The sequence below is a fragment of the Tympanuchus pallidicinctus genome, unplaced genomic scaffold, assembly GCF_026119805.1.
Source record: "Tympanuchus pallidicinctus isolate F22 unplaced genomic scaffold, pur_lepc_1.0 scaffold3, whole genome shotgun sequence".
Classification (NCBI taxonomy): domain Eukaryota; kingdom Metazoa; phylum Chordata; class Aves; order Galliformes; family Phasianidae; genus Tympanuchus; species Tympanuchus pallidicinctus.
In genome coordinates, this window is record NW_026294747.1 from 31,238,113 (window position 1) to 31,252,841 (window position 14,729).

The 14,729-nt window shown below is 32.2% G+C and overlaps 1 protein-coding gene across 9 annotated transcripts in view; it reads left to right on the forward strand.

Annotated features, from left to right (window-relative positions):
- The window catches only part of DPH6 (diphthamine biosynthesis 6), a 178,132-nt gene that overhangs the window by 34,226 nt on the left and 129,177 nt on the right, over positions 1-14,729 (forward strand). For all 9 annotated transcript variants that reach the window (XM_052693900.1, XM_052693908.1, XM_052693901.1 and 6 more), the window contains exons 4-5: positions 7,508-7,581; positions 9,878-9,996. In XM_052693900.1, coding sequence (XP_052549860.1) covers positions 7,508-7,581; positions 9,878-9,996 — 193 coding nt within the window. The remainder of the gene's footprint in view (positions 1-7,507; positions 7,582-9,877; positions 9,997-14,729) is intronic.

Consider the following 14,729-nt stretch of genomic DNA (forward strand, 5'->3'; position numbering starts at 1 on the left):
TCCATTATCCTGTCACTCTACAACATTGTGAAGAGCCTACCTCTGTCTTGGTAATACTCTCATCTCTCATCAGTTCTGCAAGGCTGCTATTAGGTTCTACATGATGCTTTGGTATTTCCAAACTGCAAACCAAGTTCCCTCAGCCTCTCCACGCAGAGCAAGCAGTCCAGGTCCCTCCACATTTGGGTGGCCCACTGCTTGCCTCGGTTTGTTTCTCTCTTGTTTTGAGAGATTCAAAAAGTGAGTGCAGTATTCTTCCTGAATGGAAGAGGATAATCACTTTCTCCTGCATCTACTACCTACCATCACACACAATCTACTACCTCTGCTCCTGTTATAATGCATTGCTACTTAAATTCCGCTCAATGAAAATACTGAATTTGCTATTTCCTAAGTGTAATATCCCATTCTCCTCGAAAATTCTGAATGCTACCATTGTAGCTTTCCACTTAAGGGACTATCTTAAAAATGCTTATGAAATTTTGACCTTCAGTTTTCAAAATAATTTAATTATGCAAGGGAACTTATTAATTAATAGGCTTTTAATTTATCCCCTTTGTGGATATAGAAGCCTGTTTTGAAGCTTAGGAGCCAGTAGGCTTCTCACAGTCACCTTTATTTTATGGTTACAAGGATGTTTCTTTACTGTCTTTAATAGATTGCTGCTGCCTCTGAAATACATATTAATGCTTACAAATATCACATACTCTGAAATGTGTGTAATCACTGATCTTAGAATGCTTTATAAACTATAAGTAATATCTTGTATTTAAGAATCTTCTATTCAAATACTTGCAGAAGTGTAAAAGTCTTGTTGCTAATGTGTACTTATGTGTCATGTACCTGCAAATATGTTGTGCTTTCATTGAAATTTTTCCAAATGACAGATAGTTGCAATCTAGACAGAAATGACCTTACGCTAAAGCTTAAACACTTAAACACTTATAACGTTTTCTGTTACTAATGCAAGCTTCAAAGAGGATATTAATTGGAAAGGCAATTTTATTTTGAGATAATCTATTGTGTATCTTGGCCATAAACTCTCTTTTGATGAAGGTAAGAAGCAGTTTTCTTAAAGATTAAGTAGTTTAACCATTCTTCATATACTTACTGTGTTACATAGATCTCCTTTAATTAGTAAATTTTTAACAATATTATCCCATTTTTGTCAGTGAGAGTCTTCAAGCTTTCTTGCAATCCATATAAACAGGCATCTATATGCACAGATCTAGAACTTTTTCTTTCTTTGGTACTCTTTTGACTGCTGTGTGCAATGTTTTGTTTAAGATGGACATCATTAATGTGGTGAAAAGTTCTATGCCATTATATGCTCAGCAGTAACCTTTACTCATAATGTGATATTGTCTGTCTTATTTTGTTCAGCTTTCTCTGGCACTGATGAAGCCTAAGGCTGCTGTTTCTTTTAGTTGCTGATAATTTTTTATCTGATTAACTGACACATTTAGTTGAAATCAGACACAGCCCTTAGGCTGGGCATGGATTTAATTTAAAAAGTATCAAAGGTTTGCACTGCGTGCTGTTTAATCATCATGTTTATCAGGCAAAGAAAAATTACTGGAAGGACCATAGGGAGAGGGTTATCTTAAGAAGCAGTAACTTGGGAAATTGATAATAACTCTGAGGTAATTTACTGCTAAGTTTTACATTCATTAATATAACATTTCCCACTAATAATTACAGTGCTTGTAATGTACTAATTAAATAGAAAACATTAGCACTAATTTTCATTTTGCTGAAGTCTGAGAAGGTCAGGTAAAGACATTAAAATGTGAAATTAAAGAAAACCTCAGTACTAATACCACTGCAATGAATATTTTACTCACTAGTGGAATACCTCTACTGATATTGTGTACTACAGCACTTATGTAGACGTTGTTACTTATTACTATCACTATCCTTAATTGCATTTCAGTTACTAAAATAAGAATAAAAAGATCAGAAATGAAATCACAGTGTGCTAGCTTAGATTATTTTACATTTCTCTTTATGTCAGCTGTGAAGTAGTTTTTCAATTTTATACATGGGTTCTACATAGCCATGTTAACAGCAGCCTAACAGTAAGCACACTCATGGCAGCTATGCTTTGGAGCTTTCACAGAACTGTTTAATTTTTCATTATATATTCTAAAAGAAAAAGGAAAGTGCAAGTATTTTATTATATGAAAAAGGCAGTAATTTCAAATCATGTTATTTATAAAATCTTCAAAACTAGGAAGCTTTAAACAGAAATTGTGGACTTTAATACAGTTACAGTTGAAAAGATCTATCTGTTGTTCTAACACGATTGATTATGAAGATTATTATTCATGAATGCTATGAATAGGAATAGTCTGGTGATAACAACAAGTGTTGTAGTTGTAATGTAATTCCACTTATAGGTAAAGCTTGTAATCTTTTGTATATAAAAGCAAGCTATACTCCAACTAACAAGAATTTATTCTAATTTTTTAAACTTCATTTTCATATCTGCCTTTAAAATGAGTATTGCTAGTTTTGTGGGAGAAATTACAATATTAAATAATAGAATATAAATAGTTGTTAGCATGTATTTGTGTTTCTGTTTGCATTTAGTGCCTGTCTTTATCACCTTATGTAGTGATATAATACTTTGTAACATATTGTGCTGAACATAAATACTTTCTGTACTGCTCAGAAATTCCAGAGAAGCAAAAATGTATTTTTACTTTCAACTGGTTTATTGTACTAATGAGATAATTAAAATAAGTTAATATTAATTTTCATCCAACATTTTCATGTTGTCTGTAGCCCTTTCTATGGCACAGAGACTAACATATTTCTTCCTCAAAGTTGCTTCCTTGGCTTTTGAGTTAAATGCTAATCCCTGATACTCCCTACAGATTTCAGGCTTCTTTACACAAGCTGAGTTTTGTAAAAATGTTTTAATAGTATCAAACATGTTTAGATTACATATTAAAAAGTGTACTATCTGAGCTATGTCACAATTAAATCTGGAATTTCTTTCTGGAATAAATTCTGTTTGCAAATTGTCCAGTAACAATTCCAGTGCCACATAGTGAATCTATTGAAGAACTAGGTTTCTTTCAGTGCTTGAAGTGCTGAGCTAAATACCAATTACAGCAAGGTTTTGCTGTAAACTTGGTCCAGTTGAGGAATTTATGAAGATTGTTACACTTCAGTAACTTTTTCTTGAATTTGTTCTGCTCTAGTCTTGATTTGTTGAAATGTACAGAATAAGATAATTGAATTTATACCCTTTTGTGAGATAAATGTATTTATATTAACTAGCTCTTCTGTTGCAAATCATTTATTAACTATATTAAGTTTATCAGTAGTTAATTGTTTCCCCTTGTGGCACTGTGCTGTCTGCATAGTGATGGAACTATGTATTTGCAGAAAAACTAAATTAAAAGTGATGGTGGTGAATAGCTCCCTGTTAGATGTTCTTACACTTCAGTTCTGCTAACCAGAACTGAAATATGGCATGAAGTACTGCCATTTCAAAAGATCGTGAAAAACTTATGCATTATTAAAAGAAATAAACTAGTATAAATACAGAATAAATAGTTTATGAATATTAAAGAAGAATTAATATAGCTTGCAAGCAAGCAGGCTATGACAGTATTCTGTTCATTACTAACTTCAATATGTATTGCATACATGTATATGTAAAAATATATACTTTTTTGTGTATGTGTGCATATGCATTCATACGCATGTATCTCCACTCATTAGATTAATTGTAGCTAGGTGTAATTGAAGAGGTGTCACTGCACTATAATAAATATCATGGTTATAATAATAAACATTTTATTTTTTGATGAGGAAAAAAAAAGCATATGTATTATAAAAGTGTATGGAAAATTATATATGATATTTTTATTTATCATATGTAGCCTTGGAAGTTAATCTAGTTTGAGACTACACATGCAGTGTATGTATGAGATACAAAACCATTGGTTTGTGGGATAGTTTGCCACTTGTATCTTGAGCAGTAGAAGTTGTTACTTAAATGATAAGCAGTGACTTTTTTCAGAATATCTGAACACATGGTTTCCTTGTTTGTTTGTTTTAGTGGATAAATAGATGCAAAACAAAAAAACAAAAACAAAAACAGTATGATGGTATATTCAGTGAGAATTTTAATGAAAACTTTCCTCAATTGTGTGGAAAATATACCCTAAAAATAGTTTCCTAATTACTATTGTCTACGCAGACACTATGACTGAACATTTCATTTGTGAATAATTTCTTTCTGAAAGAAACATTTAGGAAAGCCATGAATATTTCAACTGAACCTGTTAGCAAATCAACAACAGCAAAATAACAGTTACAATTTTATTGTCTATAAAAATTGATGACAGTATAATATAAAAGGTTGTTGGCAAACTGTTTCTGTTCAAAATTACAATAAGAGTAAGAGTTCAGAGTAACTTTAAATTGTGTTATGAAGTGGTTTCCTTTAGAGCATAATGCTACTTCAGGCAACTGGCATGCATAGAAATAAAACAGGACCAATAAGCATTGGCAGCATAGTGAATCTGCTTAATTGGCGAGCTCTTCTGCTTTTAAAAATTATTGCTGATGCTAATACTCAAAAAAAAAAAAAAAAAAAAAAAAAAACCAACACCTTTAAAAATATGTGCATAAAATAGTTGTTTAATTTATACTTTTATTCTGAGTTCTTAAATGTAAATAATTTTGAAAATTTGAAAATTGAAAAAGTCTGTTTGCTTTCTGTGAGATTATAAGATCTCAGAGTTTAGTTCCACGGAAGTGACTAACATTTTCCAAAGGGTAAAAGTAAGAACTCTAAGGCCATAAACATAGGCCACTTGCAGGAGTTATTTGTATTACTACATTCTCTATTGAAAAGTTTGACTATATCTCAGTCTTGGAATTTGTAGGAGGGAAAATTTCTTTTTTTTTATAAAGTACTTTTAAAATGTAGTTCTTGTAATTCTTAACTGATTTTTTTTCTATACAACATTCTATTAATGATGGATATTATACATCTCAGTCTTATAAAAAAAACTTTTGAAAATCTACTTTTGAACACAGTGTTATTGTGCTCTTAGTATCTGTTATATAGTCTGTGGAAATTCTTAGAAGGCATTACTCTCATGGTTTAGTAGAGTTAATATTGTGTACTGCATGACCATGAAGATTTTTATTACCTGGCAAAGTTTGTATTGTAAAGGACTCTGAAAAAGGTAGAATTACAGTCATCTCTGTTTAGTAGTGTGCAAACTGCTGTTAATTTAATAGAAATGAACAAACAAACAAAAAAATAATCCAGTAATCTCAATAAGTAGAATAAGCGAATTCTTCCCAGCCTTTGCCAATGTTTGTTTACACTGAGCCCTGTATGTTCTACAACATAATGAAAAAGTACCATTTGTCAGGTACGAAGAAGTAGGTTTGAAAGACATTGTGATTCCATTTTTTGAGTTTTCCATTTTATTTAGAAAATATAACTTGTTTAGTATAATAGTACTTCAGACATTTTTTCATTATTCATTCAGATCTGTAAAGAACACAAGATAGGGCTAGCTATAAATTAAGTTCAAGAGCCTAGTGTTTGTATTTTTCTAATTTTTAAGGAAAAAAAGAACAGCAAAAGGAACTCTTGATAAAGCATTTCCATGTTGAATAATTCTGAACACTAGCAGTCTTTTTCATTGCTGTGGTGATTCTTCTTTCCTGTCATACAGAAAACCTACATAGAAAAAGAGCTTTTCTCCCATAGATTATCAAGCAAATTAATCCAATAATTCCAAAAGGGATTATTTAACAGCATTAAATATTCTTTTGGACACCCTTATTCAGAATGACTTTATTCACTGGCCTTAATATTTAATTGACTTAAAAGTTAACTGTGAATTTAAATTAACCTAATTAGTAATTTGCATCAATTTTCCTGAGGGTGCTATTACTCAAATATGTTTGAAAAAGAAAGAAAATGTCTTGATTTCTTTTTTTTTTTTTGTGTGTGTGAAAGCAAACTTCACGTTGAGTGTTGAGATGTTTATTTGATGTATTATTTTTTACTCTGCTTGACTCTGAAGAAAGGTTATTGGATTTTGCGTATGTCACCTTTATTTTAAAACAGCTCTGTAGAGAATTGTAGGTGGTTAATTTGAAGGCTCTAAAGAGGCTTCATATAGGAGAAAGAGTGTACATACTCCTCCATCTGAAAATTGTTTCCTAATTAAATCTGAGTGCAAAGACATTCTGTGTCTTTCTTTGCAGGTGGAGTTGATGAGTAGGAAATCCATTGAGATTCTAGGAGTGGTGCAATTTATTGTTTTTCAGTAATAGAATCAACTTATCATCACTGAATTATGGAATGGATGAGTTTGGAAGTGACCTCTGGGTAAACAGGGCCATCAAGAGCAGGTTGCCTCATCCCATGTCTGGATAGCTTTTGAAGATCTCCAAAAGACTCCCCAGTCTCTCTGGGTAATCTGTGCCAGTCGTCTGTCACCAATGAATCACAGAAGTACTTCCTGATTTTCAGATGGAATCTCCTGTTTTCCAGTTTGTGCCCACTGCCTCTCATCCTAGCACTGGACACCTCCGGAAATTAATATAAAGAGTATGAAGAAGAGGTATCCAGACAAATGTAAAGTAGAATTATTAAGACTCTGGAGAATTTTAGTTCAGTACTATGGCAGGATTTCCTAGACTGGTTTGATTTTGAAATTTGTACATAGATATATAGTTCAAAATTTTGTGGTAGTCTTTCTGCAAGCTTCAAAGGGTTGATGTGTAACTGATCAGCTCCAGAACATAACTCACCTTGTATAGTTACAATTAACCTTGGTTGAAAGAACAAAGCATCTGTGTCTAGAGTAACGTCAAAGAAAGGAAGTGAGTCCAACATGTTGACTGGAACCCAAGGAATTTAAGAAGGCGAAATATTTTACATATGTACGTTTTCAATGCGTTCGCAAGAAAAAAATAAAGGACTGCTTAAGTAATTGAAATAAAACAGGGCTGCAGAGACAATGTATTGGGAAAGCTTTGATTTATTTATTTATTACAATTTGTAGGTGATTTTAAGTTCCATGCAAATATTCTATCATATTTTATTCTTGTGCTATTTCTTATGACAAATGCTAACATTTTGATTATACTTTATGATTATGTATTACTGATTTATTTGTAGGTAGGATAGCTGACATTTCAGTTATAGTGAAGAATTGTGGGTCATTTTCAGGGTGTCAGGAAAGTGTTAGAATAGACTGTTAAATCTGGTATTTTTTAGTTACAGCGATTATTCCTTGCAGAATGATACTTGCTTACTCTGGAGTCGTAACCATCATGCAGGTCAGCTGTATTGCTCTCTTCTATGTAGAATCTGCATTGCAGCCCACTTTGTTCCATTTATTGGGCACAAGAAAAATCATTTAGTCTTGGTTGATTCTTCTGATAGAAGTACTCAAACTCTATTTTTCAGGCCAGTGTACAATGTTTATCATTATTATTCCTTTTCTTCTTTCAGGACAAAGAAGCAGTGGAGGGTGTGTCTGTAGGAGCTATTCTTTCTGACTACCAGAGAGTTCGAGTTGAAGATGTGTAAGAACACGTTATATCTTTATTAACATAGATATACTGGAAAGTGTTTTGTTCATTTGTTTTCCTTCAAATTCTGGAACAGATGATTTTATTTCTCATGTTCTGTGATACCTAATTCATTCAGTTTGCTAATATGAAGTATATTTTTTCCTTTTTTCCCCTGAAACTATGTATTTCATATTTATTAGCATTGTATGTAATACATGTCATTAGTAAAAATCCAGTAGAAAGTATACCAGAGTTTGGGATTACTCTCCAAGTTGAAATAGGTTCAGTCTTTGACTGAGCTTCAGCTGAAATCAATTACAGAGACACGTATGTGTGTGTGTGTATATCAATTCCAGTGGTGATGTATATGTATTTTTCAACAAAATTTTAAAGTGGGAGCAGTTTGTAACTTGTTATCAGGAATGAAACGGAAGACAGTCCTTATTCACCAATCTTCCATTACTTGCTTGAAATCTGAAGTCCATAATTGTTAATCTGGAATTTTCAGTAATATTTCTGCTGTGCATATTCTTTAAGCTTGAATAAATTGTGATACTTCAGAAAGTCTAAATGGAAAACAAAAAATTATGTAATGGGAATTCTTGAAAATTGTGTGTTACTCAGACTGATTTGGGTATGGAAAAAAAATTTATGCTTCAGAAATGAAAAAAAAAAAAAAAAAAAAAAGCCTAAATATGAATTATGATTTCCTGAGTCCATTACTTATTTGTTGATGATACAAGCAAATATGTGAAACACTTTATGAACCTGAATTTGATTTAATGCCAGCTCTGCTCACATCAGCAAGTTACCTAGCACAGATGTTTTCTTTACACTTTACAGAGGTAAATTGCAGTCAGAAATAGCTCCTTTCATCTTCTTTTCCATAACATTCAATGTGAGTACTGATATAAAGGAACAATAGTCAGTTTTAATGACCTGGTCATATTACTAGATGTTTTAGAAGGGATGGCTTCTGTTGATTATGGGTTTCAGATCTTTTATTACAGCTGAAAGATTGATGTAGTATCACTATATTTCAGAGATTTTATTAATACTGATTTGAAGATTTACTCTTTGCAAATGTTTTTTACAGAAATCATCCCAGTTACTTGGATTCAGCTAATTCATAAGCTGAATTTGAGCACCTAAATGAACTCCTTGACATTCAGAGTTGCTAAATGTTTCTAGTAATTTCACAACTGAGTTCTCTATTAAAATATCTGAAAACAATCACAAAACCAATCAGATTTACATGGGTGTTAACTATGAATGTAGGTATCAACATAGAAATCCATTTAACTACAAATTCTCAATGCTAGTAGTGATGGGATATCCCATGTTTTAATTAAACAGTGTTAAGTGACAAATAAATAAAACTTTTCAGTTACTTGAGTGCAGTGGAATTGGCAGGCCATGGCCTGAACCAATGATTGAGCATCAGGTGAAGAGGCATGGCAAACCCAGGGAGCTCAGCTGCACGTGAGTGACTAGAATGGGCGGACTCTGGGCCTGCCCCTCCTTGCCCTCATTTAAGGGTTAGCAGCTGAGATTGCTCCTCTTCAGTCATCATCAGTTGTCGGAAGGATTGAGCTAATTTTTTTTCAATATCTTTTATTGGTCCATGGTGCTTGTATCCCAGTAGAAGGCACTATCATCTCCTTCTGTTGTTGCACATTGAGATAGTCCCTGTTGTCCCTGTATTTTCATGTTTTTAAATTTTCCAGAACATAGGCTTTATACACTTTATCACCAACTGATGGTACTTGACAACTAACAGAAGGATTAACCATCAATACTGCAAAGTAGTGATTCTCTACTATGATAATCAAATACTATGTCAGTATGATATATATATTTGTAAACAAATAATTAAGTTTACATTATCGAGTTACTACTTTGTACTCAAGCTGTAAATGTTCCCATTAGTGATTCTCTTCATTGGCTGTTGATCCAAATCACAGATTTTTTGAGAGCAACAAACTTTATTTGCTAACGTGTGCAACAGTTATCTCATAGTAACTCTTGCCTTAGTTGTGTTCATAAAAAAGTTATAATTTCCTAAGATGTTAATGGATTTGCATCTATAAAGGTTAAGTAATGCATTTTCTTTCAGTTTTCCTTATGTTCCCCTGCAAATTTATTGATATCAATGAGTTGCAGCTTATGTAGGTTAGTGTAGTCGGAACAAGATTCTTTTTTTTTTTTTTAATGTTGGACTTTATCATTTTATTTAATTTTAAATTAATTATTCTGTACAAAAATATAATGCTTGTTTTCATTTTTTGTTGTTATTGGGTTTTTTTAGATGCAGAAGACTTAATCTTCAACCTTTAGCTTACCTTTGGCGTCGGAGGGAGGAAATACTGCTTAAAGAAATGATATCATCTAACATTGAAGCCATAATCATAAAAGTGGCAGCTTTTGGTATGTATTCAGACTCCGAACAGTGTTGTTTACTAAAACTTCAGTGAACAAATTCACAACATAAGAGGAAAAAAAAAAACAGAGAAATTGTTCTACCTTTTTGGATAATAAAAGCTGTTACGAGCATAAAGAAATTAAAAAACAAACAAACAAAAAAAACCCACAACAAAAAACAAAACCAGTATAGCTGAAGAACAGTCATGCTGTCTGAGTAACTTTTACACTATAGTTTCTTAGTGCACCAGAATATTAATATCTTTGCATTGTCAGATATGTCATATGAGGTTTATATAATAGAGCAAATCAAAAGATTGTTTATTTGTTTGTTTAGAGTTCAAGTGAAGTTTTATAGCAGGTCTTATTGAATGACATGTTTTATGTGCCACATAAAAACATGGCTGAGAAATATGGAATATGATTAATATGGTACACTATATTCATTTCAGGCTTTATGCAATATTGCAATATTTAAAAATATTAGGTGACGTTTTATGTGTAACATGACCAAAGGACCATTTCTTTTCTGAGTTGACTGAGGGTCTGTGGTCCACTGGTCCGAAGAATGGCTACTATTACAATTCAGTAGTGTCAATGGCTTTGGTGGCCAATACAATATGTTTGAAAAACAGAGTTGCATAAGCTTGCCTTAGAAATCTGATGGCTTGTTCTTTTGGACTATTATCACCTTAAATTCTTAAGGTCTGTCCATCTTCTTTAAAGTACTCATTTATAGCAAAGTTGTTTTTACTGAAATATCAACCAGGAATTGAATTATAATCCATTTAGACTTTGGGTAAAATCCATGACTTTTTAAAGATGATTTTTTTTTTTTATTGTTCTTTATTCACTTCTCTTTAGGTGATAATGTTTTTTAACAACTTTTTACTTTATCACTGTGATAGTCTCATATAGGATCTATTAGTGAGATTAGAAATTTTAGCAATGCCATGTTCCCTACTTCACAGAAAAATAGCAAGTGATGCAGTTTAATAGAATTTTCCTGAATTTGTGGGAGACCATCGGAGTTAAATGCTTTGTTTTCCACTGTATTACACTTCTTTAAAAAAAAAAAAAAAAGAAATTTAAGGGAATAAAAATTTCAAGCCATGTAAAATTTTTTAGGTTGGATAGTTGTTCTATTTTTTGTAAAATAAAATACTTACATTCCTTAATCTGAAGAATTAAAAAGGTATGACAGCAAGAATATGCAGTGTGCTTTTTCTGATCAAAATTATATTTCATGGAGTTTAGGCTATTTTATATAATTAAAGGGAACAAATTAGGAAAAATAAGCTAACAAACAATGGCCCCAAAATGGAACAAGTATGTACTGTTTATAATTTATCTAAAATATATTAAAGAAAACAGGTGATTTAAACAAGAGATAAAACTGCTTCACAAATAGACATTATTGCCTCATCCCTGAAGCAAGATTAGCTTTTCCTTTGTATTCTGCAGCCTTTTAAAAGAAAAAGAAACTTAAAACAGACTTGTTAGTTCTCAATGAGTCCTTTGTTGACTATTTGTTTGAGGAGCAAATGCCATAAATACTTGTAGATAGCAATTAGATAGAAAATGACTGTGAAATTTTTTTTCCTTTTTTTTTTTTTGGCTACAGGTAAAAGAAAGATCTTATCAGAGTCAATTTCTCACCTGCCTCAGGCAAATGTAATTGGATGTAAGCAAATTTAATGGAGCTTGTGTGCTCTGGGGCCATTCTGTAATGCTTTAATAATTGCATGCCTTATTAAAGTGAATTTAAGGTATGAAGGCTGTTTAATATATCAAGTGGCAAAGAAGTTAAGATACAGTTTAACTTTTTGCCTCTCAGATTAATAATCAAAGCTAAACTGCAATGAAAATATTAAAAATAGCAGATTTAATACTCTGAAGGGTAATGCATTAGCTTGTACACTGTACAGATGTTAATTCAAGAAGCAAATCAGTAACTTGAGCTTGACATTCATCAGAGCTGGCATACATGTACACCTACCTTGTCCTGTTTTCTATTAACTCAGTGCCAGTATTGGCAAGGTAAAGCCTGTCGGTTTATGTAGAAAACGCATAATTATGCAAGTAAATGAATATTAGTTTAGTATGTTTCCTTAAATCCACCATTACAAATTAATACCATAAACTTTGCCAGTGGCAAGAGTTTTCTATCTCAGAATAGTGTGCTTTTCCAGATGGAATACCAATTGCTCTCACTTGCATGCAAGAAGAGTATTGTCAGCAAGACCTCTTCACATGCCTCCTGTAGATTGATAAGTACATTAGCTTGTTTTCCTTTTGAGTGTGTTTTGGAGGCTCTAATGATGAGAGAAGAATACTCCACACAAACCTAAGCAATTAAAAAAAAAAAAAAAAAAAAAAAAAAGGATTGCTCTGCATATCTGTACGCACTGCCTCTTTTTTGTTGTTGAAGATGCCTGTGTGATGCATGATATTTTTGTATTTGAAATATATCTCCCTTCAGTGGAAGTCCCAGAAAGTTAGAATGAGTTCATTCAATAATAGTTAAAATAAAACTAGATAGAATAATGTGTATTTGTGCACTTGAAGTTCCAGAAATATCCATTGCTTGTGTGAGACAGTGTACTATACCACAATCATAAGATGCAGTTTTGACATCCTTCTTCTATGGACAAGCTGTGTGGATTAAAACAACAATTAGCTAGTAGAATCTGCATGTGACAGATTCCATTTTTATTCTTGGTAACATTATGTACTGCTTCTAACTATACCAGGTTCTAAAACTTCTACTGCAGCAAAAGCTCTAATACTCAACTTGAAGCGAGAGAAGGAGGAGGAAGAGGAAGGTTATATTTAGAAGGAATTTTAAGGTTCTTCACGGTATGGTCCTCAGTAAAAACTGAGAATAGAGTTTTATCTATTTTTAATTTACTTAAATCATTTAACTATGTCTAATTCTTGCAGAGACAAGAATTGACACTAAAACTTAAGTGCCATTTATACAGAAGTTCAGTTCTGTTAGTGCAGTTGAAATTAATTTTATGTCATGAAGTTAGAGCAATTTGTCCTCAACAATTGTAGTTTTCCTTGATGTTTTAAGAGGAATATTTGTTTTCAATACATTTCTGCAACACAGATTTGGTGCTGAAACAGAGCTTAAGCTCAAACCCTTAAATACGTATGTGTGTAGAGCCAGTGATACTTTCCAGGTTCCTATGTGTGCTTGTCTAAATTGATTCTTCATTTCTGTTCTAGCTTTTGCCCTTTTGCAGGCAGTCTATCAGTTTGCTCTTCCAGAAGTCCCTGTTGATTTATCTGGGAGCTGTGCATCTTAAACATTTTATAAATTGTCTGTGTGGGATGACTTTAATGACAGTGAAACAAATTCAAGCACTTGTTCATGCCACAGAATCAATTTTTAATTCCTTTCTTCTAAGCTTAATAGCACTACAAATGTTCAAAGCACAGAAATTTCAGAATCTTTTATCAAGGAAAGAAGAACTTTTTTTAAAAAAAAATCCCAACTATGGCAGTTGAGCTCTTTTAATGAAATAAAGTAATAAAATAAAAAAAAACATGTTTAGAGCTGGTACCTACAACTAATTCTCCTCAAAACATTTCAGTATGCCAAAGTTTAAAAACTCTGAAAACAGATTTCTATGAGGAAAACCATACATTAGTAGAAGTACGAAACGAGTTTGTAATGTCTCTGAAGTTCATGGAGATTCCTGAAGGGAAGTTAGTTGGGGCAGTGTTTTCAGCACGCTGAACTATTTGCTATATAACATCTTGTTCTGAAAGATCAGAGAAGAAAAATGGAGTTGAAAACAACAGTTTATCCTTTCTTCTTCCACAATGTCTTCTTAAACTATGAACCTTTTAGACTTTTAAAAGTACATGTAAAAATATTCCACTAATACAAAATTTCTTGACAGAATTACTGAGATTTTTATTTCTGAAACAAATATAAGTTGCTTTGAAACCTGAATGTAAATAGAATACAAATAACTTTGTTAAGAACTCACAAGAGATTACAGACAAAATTAATATTGCTAGTATGAAGAGTTTTATCTCATAAAATTTTACCTTTTGAATTTTAAAATTTGATGATATCAGATTAACCTAGTTTAGAAAAAAATTGTTGAACACTAGGTATAGGATTTTATCTTCAACAGTAGTCCTACAGTCTCTGTTCCAACTAGTAAAATTACAGATCGATTCAGTGTAACTGTAAGAAATAATTTATGCACCACTCTTTCTTAAAACTAATCATTACTTAATCATTATTTACTCAAAATGTGAAAATGGAACTTGATATGTTTTTAATGGCTGTGAAAAAGGCAAGTGGTACCACGTAGTTCCCCTTCACTATGCTCATTTGGAAGTAACTTAACATCAACAAAATGCCTTTTAGTAACATTTTTTTATAGATCTTTTTCACTACCAAACAAAGCCCTGAATTTCTGCCCTGGTGTTTGTGTTGCTGCAATTCTCTACAACATGTGTCTTGTGACTGTGCACAAGAGTTCTGCAAATGTTGATAGGTTCAAGAATTCTGTTCCTGTCAGTGGATTTGTCAGTAATTGCAGATGGAGTACACATTAATTTGAAATGATTATACAATTTGTACTATCATGAACTGATTTTGTATTAAAACAAAAGTTGAGGTGAAAGCAAAGCTTGTTTTACTGGGTACTGCTAAAAATAGCAAATCTTGCAAAGTGTTTATGTTGTCATGTACTGATCTATCGCAGAGAAAT